Source organism: Myxocyprinus asiaticus, chromosome 19 (assembly GCF_019703515.2).
Source record: "Myxocyprinus asiaticus isolate MX2 ecotype Aquarium Trade chromosome 19, UBuf_Myxa_2, whole genome shotgun sequence".
NCBI lineage: Eukaryota > Metazoa > Chordata > Actinopteri > Cypriniformes > Catostomidae > Myxocyprinus > Myxocyprinus asiaticus.
Genome location: NC_059362.1, coordinates 38,050,974 through 38,070,144, shown reverse-complemented (window position 1 = coordinate 38,070,144; position 19,171 = coordinate 38,050,974). Strand labels below are relative to the sequence as shown.

The window sequence follows — 19,171 nt, the reverse complement described above, 5'->3', positions numbered from 1 at the left end:
TTCTTCATCCATTTGTGTCTTTGCTTGAGATAAAGGAAGGGTATGCAATATAAACTTGCCAGCATTGCAATGAACTCTCACAATATAACTCTCCATACAAGGGTGAAATTCACAAAACCTGTCAACAATGTAACCCCAAAATCACACACAAAAAAGATAACAAATGCTATTTTTTTTGCATTGTGACTATTTTGATAACTAAGCCCCCCCCTCCACATTGGGTTGTCTTTAACAAATTTAGGTGTCTAACTACTTTGTAATTCAGCATTTGATGCAATGTACTTATTATGTAAATATGCATTGTTGCATTGTACTTTTAAAGTACCTGCATCTGTAGTTACAGTTGTGGCCAAAAATATTGGCACCCTTGGTAAATATGAGCAAAGGCGGCTGTGGGGGGAAAAAAAACTGGCATGGTTTATTCTTTTGATCTTTCATTCAAAAAAAATCTAACCTTTAATTGAAGAAACAATTGAAACGGGAAATATCTCATTAAATATTTTTCTCCAAAACGCATTGGCCATAATTATTGGCACTCTTTTATTCAATACTTTTTGCAACCTCTCTTTGCCAAGATAACAGCTCTGAGTCTTCTATTATAATGCCTAATGAGGTTGGAGAACACCTGGCAAGGGATCTGAGACCATTCCTCCATACGGAATCTCTCCAGAGTCTTCAAATTCAGAGGTCCATGTTGGTGGTCTCTCCTCTTCAGTTCACCCCACACATTTTCTATGGGGTTTAGGTCAGGGGACTGGGATGGCCATAGCAGAACCTTGATTTTGTGGTCAGTGAACCATTTTTGTGTTGATTTTGATGTTTGTTTTGGATCATTGTCCTGCTGGAAGATCCAATCAGGGCCCATTGTAAGCTTTCTGGCAGAGGCAGCCAGGTTTTGATTTTTTATCTGCTGATATTTGATAGAGTCTGTGATGCAATGTATCTGAACGAGATGTCCAGGACCTCTGGCAGAAAAACAGCCCCACAACATTAAAGATCCAGCACCACATTTAACCGTGGGCATTGGGTACTTCTTCATCTCTGTGTGTGCCGAACCCATCTCTGGTGTTTGCTGCCAAAAAGCTCTATTTTTGTTTCATCTAACCATAGAACCTGTCACATTTGAAGTTCCAGTAGTGTCTGGCAAACTGAAGACACTTGAGTTTGTTGTTGGATGAGAGCAGAGGGTTTTATCTTGAAACCCTCCCAAACAACTTGTGGTGATGTGGGTGATGTCTGATATTTTTTTTTTTTGTTTGACTTTCTGACCCCAAGTCCCAACTAATTTCTGCAATTCATGAGTTGAGTTGTGATAATGACATTTTTTCACTTTACTATAATTAGGAGTGAATGTGCTTAATTGTCATGAAATGAATGTGATGCTGTAAAAAAACAAAAAAGCTTTAACATTATAAACTTTCTTGGGGTGAAATACAACCCAGTCATTTCTTTGTAGGATTCAAACAAAGTGTACATTCTCATCCAAACTCATGTAACAAGATAAATAGGGTATGTAATTTTAGTAAATCATTATTAATGTAACAAAAACATGACATAAAATGTTGGGACTGAAAATAGTTGGTGCGCCTGACAAAAAAGGAAATTATTAAAATATTGTGCCGTTTTTATTTTGTGTAAAAATCATACAGCTGCTAGTTCATTCTGCAGAGACACATCCATGCAGTTAAACATTTATGATCCCACAGCCATTATATAAGCAATTAAATAGAATATTTGCTGTTAGTCAGCAATCAATGCAAATGTACATATGAGATCAAAAGGTGTGTATCATACAATATATAACATACCCCTGATACAGTAAATCAGCTTGAACAGCAGGGAGAGAAGGCTCACCTTGATTTAACACAGGGGGGATGCATTACTGTGAAAACCTGCCCACCAGGAAGTAAGGCTTTAAGGACGAGTAAAAGAAAACATAGTCAAAACAAACGGTTGAATGAAACATGGTGTAAATCTACGTAACAACACAAATGTCACACTAGTTCAGACGTTACAGTTACAAATCAAGTGGTTCGATGTTAAGAGCCGTTTTATACAAAATAAGATTGTGAAACGACATGCAAAAATTGTGACGAGGAAAGACATGAAAGTGAAGGGGGCAAAGTGCATTCATTTTTTCAGGTCTCACGTTTTTGTACTGATGACAACGTTTTTGATGCAGGATGGAATCTGATGTTGTACCGTGCGAGATACAAGCAAACTTTAAGATGTGGGAGAACAGAAGTGTATTTGTCATCCCGAGGTAAACTGTACAAGGTTGAATGAATTGTTATACCACACTGTGTGTTATGAGACGAAAATAAAGCAGTCTTTGATGCCATACATTTGTAACTGTTATCCTTAAACTTTCTCTCACACACATGAAACATCAAACACAGACGTGTTGTCCAGGAAGTTTTATGAAAGAGATTTAGACTGATTTGATCAGAATCAGTCTTAAAGGAACAGATAACTCCCAAATGAAAATGATGTCATCATTTATTCACACTCATATCATTCCAATCCCATTTAACTTACTTTCTTCCATAGAACACAAAAACTTTTTATCCTGTTCACTCTTTTCCATATTATCAAAATGAATGAGGACTGGGGCTGTTAAGCTCCAAAATGACAAAAACGCACCATAAACATAGAAAAGTGGTTCATTTGAGTTGTGTGCTATATCAAAGTTTCTGAAGCCACACGATAGCTTTGTGTGAGGAACAGACTGAATTTGAAGTCATTATGTTACACTCTTTGGAGTCTGATCTTTTTAATTAATTTATTCAGTTAAAAATCAAGAATCAGACTGATCCGGTTCACGAGTTAAGCTCAATGACTCATTGATCTGGTTGCAGTGGTTAACAGCTCACTGGAGGGGAAGATTATCAGTGAATAATGACTTACTTTCGATCTGTTACTCACACAAAGCTATTGTATGACTTCAGAAGACTTAGAATGTAGCGCAGAAGTCCTATGGACCAATTTTATTATACTTCTGAAGCTTGAAATCCTCAGTCCCCATTCACTGTAACTGCATGGAAAAAAAGTCCAAAATACTTTTGTGTTCATACAGGCTTGGAACAATATGTGGGTGAGTAAATAACGACAACATTTTCGGGTGAAATATCCCTTTAAGCGTACTTTTGTAAAAGAGAAAGATCTCCCAAATATCAGTTCTCCCCTCTTCTTGGCAAGTGCACAGCCTCGCATGATTGTCTGAGCACAAATGGTTGCCTCTAACATGGAAGAACGTGACAAGCTGCCTCGATTTCTCTGGATATTCACCACTGTGAACAGAAGGGAAAGGGAGTGCTTCAGGTACAGCCTCCTTTACCCTGTAAACAGGCCCTTGCCTCATAGTCTATTCTAATATTACCTGTCCTGTTAGGGGGGTGGGGACTAAATATACAATCACTCAGACTCTGTTGCATCAAAGTGCCATAACAGATAATGTTCGGGGCCCCCGTCCCTCTGAACGTCCCCATTCTTGGGGCCTCTGGCTATGTGAGACTGAGCACTCTGGAGGAAGCAGCAAATTTGTCTCTTCTCAAATGGTCAGAGGAGTGGAGACGGGGGGTGAAATGGACATCCTACCAGAGGATCCAACTGACCATTCAAAAAACAAAAAAAAAAAACAAAAAAACAGGGGTTATTCACTCTTTACATCCACACATTCAATTTGAAGTGTGCGTACACACACACACACTCCGGTTACAAATGCGAAAAAGGCCTAAGCTGTTCCAGTTGCACTTCAAGCGATATTCTTTCTTCTAGCAGGTCCTAAGAAGACAAAATTTGAGGAAAAGTGATTGTTTAGAGGTTTGTACATGTTGTCTTGTAAAAATGGTGATGAAAGTCAGAGAAGTCTCACTATACCTTCAATTGCTGCTGTAATTCACTGTTGAGTCTGGCTAAAACCGTATTAGTTTCTTTGTTTCTTCTAATGGAAGCCTGGATGGCCTTCTTATCCTTACCAATAGACCTGTTTTTAAACAGAACATTTAGAGGAAACACATATAACAGCACAGCAATATTGTGAACATCACTGGGTAAACCTCACAGAGAAATGTTCGGGTTATATTTCACTCCAAAATTAAAAAAAAAATAAAATAAAAAAAATTTACATTTTGCATAACATATGATTCTTACCTTTAGGAAAATAATTTTAAAAAAATGCATTGAAATTTTTTGGAAAAAAAATATGCACATTCCCCCCAATTCTTATTATTGTTATGTGAAAAATCAAAACCTTGCAAAATGCAAAAAAAAAAAAAAAACATTTGAGCGATTACCAAGCGTACCTTGGAATTGAGGGCTGTGTTGCTAGAACAGTGGCTATGACATTAGACTTTTGCGGGAGGTCCTCTATATCTGGTCTGAGCTCGTCTTCTGATTTCAGTCTTCGACGGATGGGTTTGGGAGGCGGGGCCAATGGAGTGGATACTTTGGCCTGCAGAGAATGTGTAATTATTAACAAAAGTGCAAAAGCAATGTGGAATATGAAAGATTGGCTAATACAGACTGACTTACAGAGTTGACAGTGGCTGGATTTTTTTCTTCTGCCTGAATGTCATTCTTCACTGTTCTAATAGTCACGGTAGCTTCTGCACATCTTTCTGCCTGTTCAAAATAAAGCAAAATATTTCAAAATAATCAAAAGGCACAGCAAACAGAGCACCTGCTGTGTACAGAATTTAGACCAAGAAAATTGTATGACCCTATTTACATTGCGAATACACTTGGTCTTATTGTGCAAGATTCATTGGTGCATGTTATGCTCAATCTTTTTTTTTTTTGTCTTTATAATCTGTCATGAAAAAGTAATCACTTGTTCGGCCTCTAAAATGACTTTTTATTTTGTCTTAAGTCACCAAGCTCTCTAATTTTTCAGCCCCTCTCCTTCAACTAACTGTTATATAGAGAACACTTTCATGTTTCAAAACAAGTCCTGATATATAAAATCAAGCACCAGCCTACATTTTCCCCCCCATTGAATATCCGGCTTAATTTGGAAACATATCACATTACAGACAGAGGTAAACTGTGTTGAGGATGCGGTTTTATGTTGACTGGATGTTTGTTTATTTACCTGTCCACTGTCTGATAGTTTCTCTGCATCATCTGCTGGCTGATCCACAGCAAAAGCCTGGAACTGGCTGAAGTCAGCAAAGTTGGGCTGTTCTGGGATTTGATGAGGTGAAGTGCTGGTATGTACTGGAAGACCGTCTCCCTCTACAGAACGGTGACCTTGTGGCACTGATGTCTGGGAATTATAACATTACATATTGCATAATTTTTCTCTGGTCCAACTTAGCCAAAAAAGCATAATAATTAAATCAGTGGTTCTCATTTGATTTGGTTCCAGATTTTACTTTGGACATTAAGAGTCACCCAGCACAATACCAAAACTGTTTATTCTACCAAAATAACAAAAATGTCCTTAAAATCAAACACTGAAATATGTTAACATTACCATGAAATGCATGCACCCAACAAATGCAACTCTATTAAAATTGACAGGTTGAATAGAAAAACTGACAATTTTGTAAATGCATACAGCCTAACAGATGGAACAAACACTAGGCCAAACATTATATTTATAAAGTGTTAGCCATTTTACAAAGTGACCAATGAATGTGCATCAAAATTAGGGATGGGCATTTAGAGTAATTTTTTACTCGAGTACTCTAACACATTAAAAAACAAGTAATCGATTACTTGAAATTAAAAATTTAAATTCAACCTTCAACTTTTTAACCTGTTTTTCTTTTTCATTATCCGGGATGCCCCTATCGGAACAGACCTGTAACCTATTGCATTAGTTATTTGTCAACTCCATGCTGTACCTGTGTGGGCAGTGGTCTTGGAGGCACTGCTGGAGGAAAGGCCACTACACCTGCCTGCTGAGAACCTGCTGGAGAAGTAGTTACAAAATAGACTTTCAGTTTTTCCAACCAAACACAAACCAAACAATAAGCAAAGAGCTACCTGATAGCAGCATTATTTTGATGTGCACATTTACCTGCAGGAACGGCAGCAAAGGTTCTGTTCATGTCTAAAGAGGAGGACCGTGAGTGGGAGGCGTGGGGGCGGGGTGGAGGTGGGGGCGGAGCGACAACTTTCAGTCCCTCCGGAGACGTCCCAGAATGAGACCTGCAAAAGCAGTTAAAAATGAATGTTTTTGGTGGGGCAATTTCAACACAACCCTGAATTCTCTAATTTTTCATGACCCATATATGCATCAGCTTACAAAGATGAACCCACCAATTAACAACAATAATAATAATAATTAAAAAAAATGTTTAACTAATAAAAGAAGAAAAAAAAGTGCCATCTCAATGTGCCATTCACAAAAAACAGCAGACTGACCTTTGCCTGTTCACAGCACTGGAAATGGGTTCTTGATCCGATGTAAATGAATCTGAGCTGCTATAGCCATCTCCTGTAGGAGGGAAGGCTAATGGGTCTGAAAGCATTACATGAGAATATTTCCATTCAGTCAATTTAATGCTTTCACCTCAGAATGAGCCTGGAACAACCCAGATGAACTTACCGACAGTGGCACCAGGAAACTTAATTGCTGTTGCAAGTTTAGCCTCATCTGTGAGCTCTGGTGGTTTAGCCATCAGTGGACTAGTTGGATGTGTGTGCTCTGTAAAAACAACAGTGGATAAACCAAACCACTTAAAATCCAAATATTACATATTTACACTCTGCAACTGTGCTAATGATGAATTTCTGTCAAGAAACACTCCTTTAAATGATTAGTTCACCCAAAAATTAAAATTCTCTCATCATTTACTCACCCTCATGCCATCCCAGATGTATATGACTTTCTTTCTTCTGCTGAACACAAATTAAGATTTTTAGAAGAATATCTCAACTCTGTAGGTCCATACAATGTAAGTGAATGATGACCAGAACTCCAAAAAAGAAGATATACTCAGCATAAAAGTAATCCATAAGACTCAAGTGGTTTAATCAATGTCTTCTGAAGAGATCTAGTTGGTTTTGGAACGGACCAAAATGTAACTCCTTTTTCACTGTACATCTTGACAGCAGTCTTCTTGGCGATCATGATTTCGAGCTCGATTACACTTCCTATAGTGCCATCTAGCACTCTACGCATGCACCAAGCACTAGGAAGTGTAATCGAGCTTGAAATCATAAGACTCAATGACAAGATGTAAAGTGAAAAAGGAGTTTCATTTTGGTCTGTTCTGACCCAAAACCCACTGGACCGCTTCAGAAGAGATTGATTAAACCACTGGAGTCGTATGGATTACTTTTATGCTGACTTTATCTCCTTTGTGGAGCTTTAAAAGGCCCTTTTACTTGCATTGTATGGACCTACAGAGATGAGATTTTCTTCTAAAAATCTAGAAAGTCATACACATCTGGAATGGCATTAGGGTGAGTAAATGACAGAATTTTCCTTTTTGGGTGAACTATCCCTTTAAAAGATGTTCAGACTGCAAATTGCTCACATAAAACTGTTAAAGGGATAGTTCAACCAAAAATGTAAATTTCAGTATGTTCCTCACATATAGCATCATATGGCTTCAGAAGATGAGGAATGTAGCACAAAGGTTGTATGGACTACATTTATGGTGCTATTTTGTCCTTTTTATAACTTGACAGCCTCTGGTCACTATAAACTTTCCCTGTGGGAAAAGAGCAGCTTGGAGATTCTTCAAAATATCCTATTAGGGTGAGTAAATGATGACAGCATTTTCATTTTTGGTTGAACTATTCCTTTAAGATTAAACACATTAAATAACAAACAGGAATCATTACAAATGGATGATGTCAATGGAAAGGTGTTTCTTACAATTCAGTCAAAAACCTCACAAATAGCTTTTTTTAAAGATCAATATGCATTTTGTAAAAGAACGTACCACTTCCAGTTCTCTTGAGCTCCATTTCTTGCATGTGGATCTTGCTGGGCGTCATGCGAATGGGCACAGGGTGGACTATTGCTGTATCCTACAATTAAACAAGCATATCAACTGCTGCTGCTGTAAAGCTCTAAATGCTTTTTCACTGAACGTAATGAAGATCAAACATGTCATTCATAGAGCAATAATCATGAGCTATACTTAAAAAGAAAGTTCACACAAAAATGAAAATTGTGTCATCATTTACTCACCCTCATGTCGTTATTATAGTTTTGGATTTTTAATTTAGTTTTTATTTCTATTTTATGCCAATCTGTCATTCCAAATTAGCTTTCATTTTCATTAGTTTTCACAGTTTGTCTGTTAGTTTTAGTTTTCTCAGATTCAGTTTAGTTAGATTTTATTTTAGTTTTAGTTACTTTAGCTTTAGTATTTGTTTTTCATGGCTGCCAATGCAGAAGCATTTACTGGTATCATTTATAAATGTCTAAAATCATTACATTTCTCAGGGCAGTCTTGTTGTTACCTCTATCTATTTGTATTAACGTGTTTAATTTGGTTTGTAAATGTTGCAAAATTTATAACATAGGGTGAATATGGGTAAAGTGACAAAGGACATTTAAACTTGATCCCCACTGTATCCATATGAATTTCCTTAGATGATTATAAACCATTTCTTAACTAATCTTTGGGAAGTAAACTATTTACAGGATAGTTCACCCAAAAATGAAAATTCTCTTATAATTTACAAACCCTCATGCCATCCCAGATGTGTATGACTTTCTTTCTTCTGCCGAACACAAAGATTTTTAGAAAAATATTTCAGCTCTGTAGTTCCATACAATTCAAGTCATAACGGTACAAAACCTTGAGGCTCCAAAAAGCACATAACAGTAGCATCCTTTTTTTACTATAAATCTTGACATCATCAGCAGTCTCATTGGCGATCTTTCCTGTAGACTGTAATTGCAAGATTTATAGTGAAAAATGAGTTACATTTTGGTCTGTTCTCACCCAAAACCGATTAGATTTCTTCAGAAGACATGAATTAAACCACTTAAGGATTACTTTGTTACCTTTATGTGATTTTTACAGCTTCAAATCTTTGGACCCCGTTGACTCGTTGAATGAACCTACAGAACTGAGATATTTCTATAATACCTTTGTTTGTGTTCAGCTGAAGAAAGAAAGTAAACACATCTGGGATGGCATGAAGGTGAGTAAATAATAAGAGAACTGTAATTTTTGGGCAAAATCTCTCTCTCTCTCTCTCTCTTTTTATTTTATTTTTTTACCTTTTTGAGGTTTTAAATTGACAATTTTTACATTGGGATGCAAGGCAGAGCTCATTTCATGACCGCCAGTGGGAAAAGCAATGGGAAAGAAAATAACAGAAATTTGAGGTGTAAAGTTTGTAAATGTTACATAATGATTTATAATGTAAAAGTGTTACAAAATATAAAAAATTAATTCTAAACAGTGTGTAGATATTTTCTAGAGAATCATTTTTCCTCTGGGATTTGGTCAAAAGAGGGTCTTCAAAAGGTTCTACATCTCAGTATTAATAATTTCATCATTTTTGCTTTTGTTCAAGGTAGAAGACATCCTAAGCTTTCTTCAAAGGCATAATGTCAGGTTGTGTGTGTTTGGATCATAATTAAAAGTGCTAAAAATTTGTACACTTTCCAAAAGTGTCCTACTTTGCCCAAAACTAAAACTAAAACTGAAATTAATATTATTTTAGTTAGTTTTGGTGTTAAGAATAAGTATTTTAGTTAAATTTTTTCAAATAATTTCAGTTTTTATTTTTATTTTAGTTAACGAAAATGGTTTTAGTTAGTTTTTATTTTAGTTTTCGTTAACTATAATAACACTGTTTCAAACCCGTATGACTTTCTCTCTTCCGTGGAAGAGGCAGAATGACAGCCTCAGTCACCGTTCACTTTGATTGTACTAACATTCTGCTTAAAATTTTGTACCGTGTTCCATGGAAAAAATAAAATCATACAGGTTTGGAACAACATGAGAATGCGTAAATGAAAACAGATGTTTTTTTGTTTTTTCGTGAATTATTCCTTTAAGAACCTGGGATTGGGTTATAAGCGAAAGACACACTGTATCATATGATATGCATATGCCATGAAAAGACTTCAAAAACAGCACTGTCAAAGGACAGCCAGCAGAGTCATCATTTGGATTACATGATATGAAAGGAAGAGCATGACAGAAGTATCAATAAGCTCAGCAAGCAAAAAAAAAAAAAAAAAAAGAATCATCTCATGATGGCACTGTGGCTGTGAATTTATCCTGAGCACATGCGCTCTCAGAGGAAATTTCAAGTACAGGGTTAATGAATATCATTAATCATAAAAGAGCACTGAGTGATTGACTTACAGGGTCAGCTGGTGCAATGTTAGAATCAAATTGGGTCAGAGTTTGTGAGCTTGAGGAGCGTTCACTAAAAGTCTCCCACTGCTGGAGAGACAGAGCAGAGACATGTCAGCATGGTGGAGCCACTCTACTCCTCACACACGCAAACAGAGGCCATAATACAACAAAAGACTATCACTGACAGGAGTAGAAAGAGAATTCTAGGAAGTACAACCCTCTGATTTATCATGGATTGTTGACTAACTGCATTGTGCTGGTGCACATGATCTGGTGTCCATTAAGTAACTATTGTTTTCCTAATTCCTAATGGCAGAGAGGGAGAATGTAACACTTTTTTCTCCTGACAATTTACAATGATCAAACTTGGAGAAAAAAGGTTACTGGTAATTCAAATTGGGTTTATCAAAAAGAGAAATCCCTTAATTAGCTCCAGTTGAATGCAACAATACTAATTTGTTTTAAAAGAATTCAAAGGTGAAGTGTGTAATTCTCTTGATGTTAAAATACTTTTATCTGTCACAGCTTAATGTGCAGAGACAACTACAAGCAAGCCATTTATTATACACAGCAACATTGGCTCAACCAATGGCATGAATTTGGGGCGGGACTACCTGTTTGCCTGACCAATGACAGAGGGGGAGGGGAGGAGTTTTTGGGAAAACCGTTTGAAAAACAGTCATGACTTTGTCAGTTCTGTTTGGTGACACTAGTAGCACAAACAATACTCGCTTTCACCTTTAAAAACAGCATGAAATAAAATTACCCCATTTACTTTTTTAAAGGAATAGTTCACCCACAAATAAAAAATCTCTCATCATTTACTCACCCCTCATGCCATCCCAGATGTGTATGACTTTCTTCTGCACAACACATACAAAGATTTTTAGAAGAATATCTCAGCTCTGTAGGTCCATACAATGCAGGTGAATGGGATTCAAAACTTTGAAGCTCCAAAAAGCACATAAAGGCAGCATAAAGTAATCCATAAAATTCCAGTGGTTTAATCCATGTCTTCTGAATCTATCCAATCAGTTTTGGGTGAGAACAGACCAAAATGTAACTACATTTTCACTATAATCTTGCCATCTGCAGTTTCCTTGACGATCATGATTTCAAGCTCGATTACACTTCCTTGCGACATCTGTGTAATCGAGCTTGAAATCATGATTGTGCCATGAGACTGCAATGGCATAGAATAGACAGTAAAAAATAAGTTACATTTTGGTCTGTTCACACCCAAAATCGATTGGATCGCTTCAGAAGACATGGATTAAACCACTGGAATTTTATGGATTAATTTTATGCTGCCTTCAAATTTCTGAACCCCTTCAGTTGTATTGTATGGACCTACAGAGCTGAGATATTCTTCTAAAAATCTTCATTTGTGTTCTGCAGAATGAAGAAACACATAGACATCTGGGATGGAATGAGGGTTATTAATGATGATGAAAGAAACACAATTTATGGGTGACCTATTAATTTAATAAATGTCCTTAGTCTGACTATGCACGATTCATTAGTGCATGTTACTCTAAAGGAAAAAAAAATGTGTTCATAATCTTTCATAATCACAATGTAAAAACTTTCTCAGCTTTTGAAATTACATTGTGCTGACATAATTGGACGTGTAAGGGTGGGGAACAATAATATTAACCATTAACATTAAAGCCCATCATGTTGGTATAGAACACCCATGATCCAATCAAATCCTGACATTATTTCCTACTAAATATTCAGCTGCTCCAAGAAATACATCACATTATCGAAGTTAATTGCGAATGCTATTTTATGTTTTGTTTAATGGCATTCCAGGAGGTTAATTTTAGACTTAAATTACTTATTTACAAAACAGTGACTCAAGTTGTTTTGACTACAAGGTCACCGCGTTCCCTGACAACGCAGTGAAGCACTGCGTGTCATGAGGGTGTAACGTGGGGAGATGAAAAGTATCAGTGATAGAGAATTTGTTTCACACTGAAAGAGTATATGGAATACTGCAAACCTCGTTGCTCTGGTTGAGCTCAGGCCAGTTCTGGTTCAGGGAAGGCATGGATGGAGACTTGTTTGGAGTGACCTCCACAGGGGAAGCAGAGAAGCCCACCTCGGGGGCAGCTTCTGGGACTCCTGAAACATAAAGACAGATAAGAAGGATTGTCCAGACTTTGGACTTTGTACAATACCCCTGAAAGTGAATAGAGAAATCCTGTGAATCTGTTATCAACACAATCCATCTAAAAGATTTCATTTTGAAAATTCTGCTTAAGCAAAAGACCTGGCAAATGGCTAAACAGAGTAGGGGTACCTTATAGAACTAGGAAAAATAATTAGCCCACCAGCACCATGCACATTAGCGATGGGTGATATGGCCAAAAGTATTATCACAATAAGTGATATTATTATCACAATATTACAATAGAGCAACCGTTTTAAAGTTTTTGAGTCCATTTAACCACTAGTTGTAACATTTAACCAGTAGGTGGTGCTACTTGTCGATTGTCATGAAACTTTGCAAGGACTCTGATGTTTTGGTCTCAAATTAAGATTCAATTTAATAAGCAAAAGCATTCCTATAATAGTGTCACTTCCTGTTTTCCTTAAATTTTCACAATATCAAAATCTTAAGACTACTTGCATTTAACCAAACCATGTGCAACGCAACAATAAGCAATGCATGTTTCTGCCTACAATGAAACCGAAAAGCTAGGAAGCGATAAAATCACAACCAATCAGAACATACTTTGTTTAATATAGACCTACGAGGATAAGATTTTGGACAAATGAGCTGCGACAAATAGAAACTGAGCAATCAACAAAATGTCTTGTCATGGGCTGGGGTGGCTAAAACAAAGCTAAAAAGCACATCAACTAAGTGGCCACATGATATTTTTATTAGGGTCCATAAAAACCTTATTTATGTCCATGCATTTGGAAATGATACTTTGCACTTAGAATGCACAGGCCTCTATATATCATGTTCAGAAAAGAGTTTATACAGCAATCTGTATGCAGATCTGTGAAACGTTGTGAAATAACTCAGCTGCACATTGCCCAATTTGAAGCCGCAGTCGGTGTGAGGCTTTTCTGCTTACCTGCTGAGTCATCCAAGTCAATAAGCTTTGGCATTAGACTCTCTGGGAGCTTTTCTGGAAGGTCATAACCGTTTTTTCTTGCAACCACAAGATGGAATGCAGCACAGAATTCATCCAGGGTCAGTGCACCATCTTTATCAAAATCTGATAGCTCCCTGGAAGGAAAAGCAGGCTTGTCAATATTGATAAGATGAATATATTAAGGTACAAGGAAGCACTGGGAGGCAGATATCAGGGAGAACTTCCTTTTACATAGACAGAACACAAAACAAAAGCAGATGGCTAACTTTATCAACTGATGTTGTTATGGAGTGGGCTAATGTGTTCTTGAGTCCTTGGTTACACATCTGTTTGTTTTTTTTGACTACTTACATCATGGTCATCCAGACTAAACAATGTAATCTATGTAAAACTACTTACCAAATGTGAGACAGTTCTAGAATAGGCAGTTTCGACTTCGTAAAGAATTCCTTCGCGGCAGAGCCTGAACAAAAGAAGATGGATCCATTTTTAGGCCACTAAGTTCAAAACTGAAAGCAGTATTTTACAGAAAATATGCAGTGACTGTATAAACAAGAACTCACTGACCAGGGATTAAACCAGTGAGATCAGCCTGAATGGTCTTAAACTGGTTTATGTAATACTGTCTTTGCTCATCTGTGATTTTCCAGGGGTCATCATAACCGCTAGTCTGTCTTTGGATTTCATTTGTAGTCATTGCAGACAGCACAGTTCGTCCTGTTATGCTCTCCGGCTGGTATCCATGGTAGAAGACGTGAGAAAAATATAAATTATCTCAAGAACAGTTTAAGGAATATTCCATGTTCAATACAAGTTAAACTCAATCGCCAGCATTTGTGGTATAATATTGCTTACCACAAAAATTATTTTTACTTGCCCCAACCTTTCTTTAAAAAAAAAAAGCAAAAATCTGGGTAACAGTGAAGCAGTTACAATGGAAGTGAATGGGGCCAATCCAAAAACGTTAAAATACTCACTGTTTCAAAGGTTAAGCCACAAGATGTAAACAATACGCGTTAACATGATTTTAGTGTAATAAAATAATTACTAACCTTTTCTATGTAAAGTTATAGCCAATTTTATAACTTCGTTGCCATGATGATGTAACGGCAACAACCCTAACATGACTGTAAAAATGACTATTTAAACTAATTTACAGCTCAAATAATACAAGAGTTTTAACAGAAGAATTAATATGTGCATTTATAAAACTACAAATTTCACATTTCTGCCTTAAACCCTCCAAAAATTGGCCCCATTAATTTCCATTGCAAGCGCCTCATTGTAACTTAGATTTTTGCTGTTTTTAAGAAAAGGAGGGGAGGGACGGGATGGGGGTGGGGGGGCTGGGTAGTTCAGCGAGTAAAGACGCTGACTACCACCCCTGTAGTCGCGAGTTCGAATCCAGGGCGTGCTGAGTGACTCCAGCCAGGTCTCCTAAGCAACCAAATTGGCCCGGTTGCTAGGGAGGGTAGAGTCACATGGGGTAACATCCTCGTGGTCGCTATAATGTGGTTCTCGCTCTCGGTGGGGCGCGTGGTGAGTTGTGCGCGGATGCTGCGGAGAACAGCTTGAGCCTCCACACGCGCTATGTCTCCGCATTAACGCGCTCAACAAGCCACGTGATAAGATGTGCGGATTTACGGCCTCAGACGTGGAGGCAACTGAGATTCGTCCTCCGCCACCCGGATTGAGGCGAGTCACTACGCCACCACGAGGACTTGGAGCGCATTGGGAATTGGGCATTCCAAATTGGGGTGAAAAGGGGAGAAGTAAAAAAAGGAGGGATGAGTCAAAAATTTGTGGTAATCAACATGCCACAAATCAAATGCCATCAATCAAATGCTGTTGATTGAGCTTAACTTGTATTGAACCCAAATATTGCTTTAAGCTATTTTGGTTGATTTTGTCCAGATTGTGTGTTGAAGCTTTAAGTACATGCTTCACTGAGGTTAAAGTTGTCATGGTACCAAAAGTCAATATCAGAAGTCAATATCAATGCCTGCAAAATTTCTTGATACCAATTTCGATACCATAGCAAAAACTAATTTGTTCATGAACACTTCTTTAAATAAAAAACTGATGTTAATATAAATATGATCAAATTAAACAAAAAGTATTTGTCAATTAAGTAAATATTCCTTCAATTTTTTTTTTTAAGGTAAATAATCATGCAATAATTAAGTACACAGAAACAACAGAACAAATAATAATGGAATCAGTACTACAGATACTCGAAAGACTGGTCTCATGACTTTTTTTCAGTTGCATTATAAAGTAGGTACCAAAGTATCAGTATATTTATACCTAACTGACATAAGGAATAATGGCAATATCCTATGTTTATAAAGCACAGTAAAAGGTAATTTCAAAATATAAGATTATGGCTGTATAAAAGGTGACAAGGAAGCATTTAAAATGGCAAAAATGCAACTATAAAACTATATTTAAAGACAATTGCAAGTTTGCAAGGGTCATTTATACATTTAAATTAAACAGCATTAATAATTACTCAACTACCTCTGATTCAAATTCCTTGTAACACTGGTTATTCTAAGAAGATATCTTGTATCCGTACATTGGGCTTTGGCAAATATTGGATAAAGTCTGCTTTTGTGCTGCCGTGTACACAAAAGCAAACATCTGTTCTACCACAGAAACCTAGGTAACAGCCAGCTAGTGGTGACAGACTATCAGGGAGTGTATGGATACATGTAGTCCTTTGCTGCAGTACCTGAGCTGAGGAGGGATGCATTGGAAGTGTGCTGGAGGGGGGCGTGTCTCTAAAGCTGACCCAGCTTTCTTGGACAGGAGGGGGCGAGTGGGCAGACCACATCCCATCACCTGTTACTGGTCCTGAGGTCAGACAGAGTGAAAAAGGGATGAAGGACAAAGAGATAAGAAGGTATTAAATGGGATAGGACAAACTAAAACAAGTAAGGTATAAAGTACAGTCAGCCGGTCACTATAGCAAAATCAAGTCCGACAGGACAGGTCTGTACGGAGCCCTTAAAAGGACAGGGCGGGAATTTCTTTCTGAAATAGTTTTGCGTTCCCTTGCAATAAGTTTTGTGTGCCTTTGCAATACATTTACCATGGTTTTACAACAGTAACCATTTTTAAACCATGATATTCCTAGTGAAACCATAGTGATAATACAGGAAAATGAAAACTATGGTATTATAAAAATCATAACTTTGTGTGTATCATGGTTTCACTATGAAAATACCATAGTTTAACTATGGATTTACTATAGTAATATTGTGGTAACACTTAAAAATAAGGTTCCATTTGTTAACATTAGTAAACAACAGTTAACATGAACTAACACTCAATAATACTTTTACAGCATTTATTAATCTTGGTTAATGTTCATTTTAACATATGCTTTTCAAAATCAAAAGTTGTATATGTTAACATTAGTTATTATACTATCAACTAACATTAACAGTGAAACATTTTTAATTAACTGACATTAACACTGATTAATAATACCGTACAAATATTTTGTTCATGACACCTAATGCATTTACTAATGTTAACAAATGTAACCTTATAATAAAGTGCTTCCAATATTGTTGTAGTAACCGTAGTTTTTGTTGTAGTTTTTGGTGGAAAACATGTTTTTTCTATATTAATATTGCAGTAACCATGACTGTTTTAGGCTAACCGCTTTCTTTTATTATTATTCTTTTTTTCTTTTGTTGACGAAAACCATAGTTTTTGGTGAAAAACATGTTTTTACTAAAGTAATATTGTAGTAACTATGAAAAGAAAACGTTTTTTTTTGGCAGAAACCATGGTTTTAATACAGTATACTGTATCCATATAGTAGCCATGGTTTTACTATAGATTAATCTTGGTTAATCTTGCGGTTACTATAGTTTTACTACAAATACCATGGTATTTGTATTAAAAATCAAAATAACCACAAAATTATAATTGTTTTTTACCATAGTTTTTGTTTTCCTGTATTAGTATTAGGGTTTTACCACAAATATCAATGTAAAATATGGTTATTTTAGTAAAACCATGGTAAATTTATTGCAAGTTAGGAACGCAAAACTATTGCGAGGGCACGCAAAACTTATTGCGAGGGAACGCAAAACTATTGCGAGGGAACGCAAAACTTATTGCGAGGGAACACAAAACTTATTGCGAGGGAACGCAAAACTATTTCAGGAAAAAAAAAATTCCCATCATGTCCTCTAAGGGGCTCCGTAGGTCTGGTATCACCCTGAAGATTTTTTTTTCTATTGCAATAATGGATGACTGTACATTATCCCGCTTATTACACAATTACTTACTGCATAAATAAATAAACGGACAATATATACTGATTTGTGTTTAAATCAAATTATTCATTCAAACAAATCATTATATAAGAAAGAAACTGTGGTTTGATATGTGAGATATGAAACTAGTACAGTTAGTAAATCAGTTTTCAGGGACAACAGTCAATTAAACAGTTTAGCTTTCATTATACCAAAATATTTGACTGAGAATGCTGTGATTGACTAATCAGAACCAAGTATTACAGAGAGCCATGCAATAAATATCAGATATTATTGGACTTGGTTTAAATATCATTAGTAGGAATCCAGTATGCCATGTGCCCATTAATTTCAAAATAACTCCATTGTATGAGGATTTAAAAAAAATAATTTAATAGGAGGTAGCACTTACAAAAATCAATTACTAGCTGATAAAATATCTCACTGATTATAGCTAGAAAAAAGATATTATAATAAATGTCCATGACTTTTCCAAGCCTAGAAATCACAGTTGAACATTTCCTGATATTTCTAGGTTTACCCATGTAGAATTCATGTGGACTTGCTCAAAGAGGGCACTACTTTAAAATAACTTGCTTTAATAAGTAATTATCAATCGTTATATAATGCCGACTACATCAGTAGTTCTGTTTCATGACTGTTCTATTGAAAAAGTACATTAATAAACTCTTAAGGATTATATAAATACAAAATGTGTGATAGGGCTATTAATAAATATTACAATAAAGGGTTACTGAAATAAAATCAGAGTGTTAGACATTAAGTACCTGGCTGTGCTTCTCTAAAAGGTGGCCAAACAACTCCCGGCACTGAGGGCTGTCTATCCACGTTTCCACCACTGGCCTGCCGTTTGTGCGTCCTCCAGGCATGGGGCGAAGTGGGAGGGGACTGGTGTGGGGACACGACAGGAGACGTGGTGTCCGGCTGGAGCCAGAGTTAAACACAATTAATTACTCTTTACTCAGATGGGCTCATAACAATTCAGATACACAGTTAGCTAGCAAGTAATTTACCAGATCCAAAAAAGGCAGTGGAGGAACCTGGGGTTAAGTGTATTGCTACAGGGCACATAGTTCGTGAATCTCCCCTTGTGGTGTTCAAACATACAACCCTTAGTTTTCAGCTTAGATCTTTTGACATTACACCACATCAAGCCCAGAGAAGTGATGAGATCATAACAGTTAAAAGGGCAAAACTTACTCAAATAAAAATTCAAAAAAAATTGCAGTACTGTTTTATGCAAGTACATAATTTCTAGGACCAATAACTGTCAAAACATTTCTTTAAAAGGTGCACTCAGAAACCTTTTATGTTTCACTGACCAATACGACAGTTGTCAACTAATAATACTGACACCAGGGTTCGTACAGATGCTTCAAGTTAAATTCAAGGAACTTCAAGGACTTTTCAAGCACATTTTTATTGTTTTCAAGGATTATGCTCAAGATGACTTTAAAACTAATTCTTTATTTGT

The 19,171-nt window shown here is 36.6% G+C and overlaps 1 protein-coding gene across 14 annotated transcripts in view; it reads right to left on the bottom strand.

Moving 5' to 3' along the window:
• Nucleotides 1-2,032: 2,032 nt before the first annotated feature.
• LOC127410073 (ralBP1-associated Eps domain-containing protein 1-like) overlaps nucleotides 2,033-19,171 on the bottom strand; it is a 31,775-nt gene continuing 14,636 nt past the window's right edge. For 4 of the 14 annotated variants that reach the window (XM_051645118.1, XM_051645109.1, XM_051645115.1 and 1 more), the window contains 17 exons: nucleotides 18,465-18,621; nucleotides 16,137-16,258; nucleotides 13,970-14,135; nucleotides 13,802-13,865; nucleotides 13,382-13,536; nucleotides 12,295-12,416; nucleotides 10,296-10,376; nucleotides 7,902-7,989; nucleotides 6,557-6,655; nucleotides 6,373-6,469; nucleotides 6,026-6,156; nucleotides 5,850-5,917; nucleotides 5,093-5,266; nucleotides 4,534-4,623; nucleotides 4,305-4,453; nucleotides 3,880-3,985; nucleotides 2,033-3,783 (listed from right to left, as the gene is read on the bottom strand). In XM_051645118.1, the coding sequence (XP_051501078.1) occupies nucleotides 3,715-3,783; nucleotides 3,880-3,985; nucleotides 4,305-4,453; nucleotides 4,534-4,623; nucleotides 5,093-5,266; nucleotides 5,850-5,917; nucleotides 6,026-6,156; nucleotides 6,373-6,469; nucleotides 6,557-6,655; nucleotides 7,902-7,989; nucleotides 10,296-10,376; nucleotides 12,295-12,416; nucleotides 13,382-13,536; nucleotides 13,802-13,865; nucleotides 13,970-14,135; nucleotides 16,137-16,258; nucleotides 18,465-18,621 (1,938 nt within the window). In that variant the 3' untranslated portion in view covers nucleotides 2,033-3,714. The remainder of the gene's footprint in view (nucleotides 3,784-3,879; nucleotides 3,986-4,304; nucleotides 4,454-4,533; nucleotides 4,624-5,092; nucleotides 5,267-5,849; nucleotides 5,918-6,025; nucleotides 6,157-6,372; nucleotides 6,470-6,556; nucleotides 6,656-7,901; nucleotides 7,990-10,295; nucleotides 10,377-12,294; nucleotides 12,417-13,381; nucleotides 13,537-13,801; nucleotides 13,866-13,969; nucleotides 14,136-16,136; nucleotides 16,259-18,464; nucleotides 18,622-19,171) is intronic. The other 10 variants (XM_051645110.1, XM_051645114.1, XM_051645112.1 and 7 more) reach the window with 10 other exon arrangements.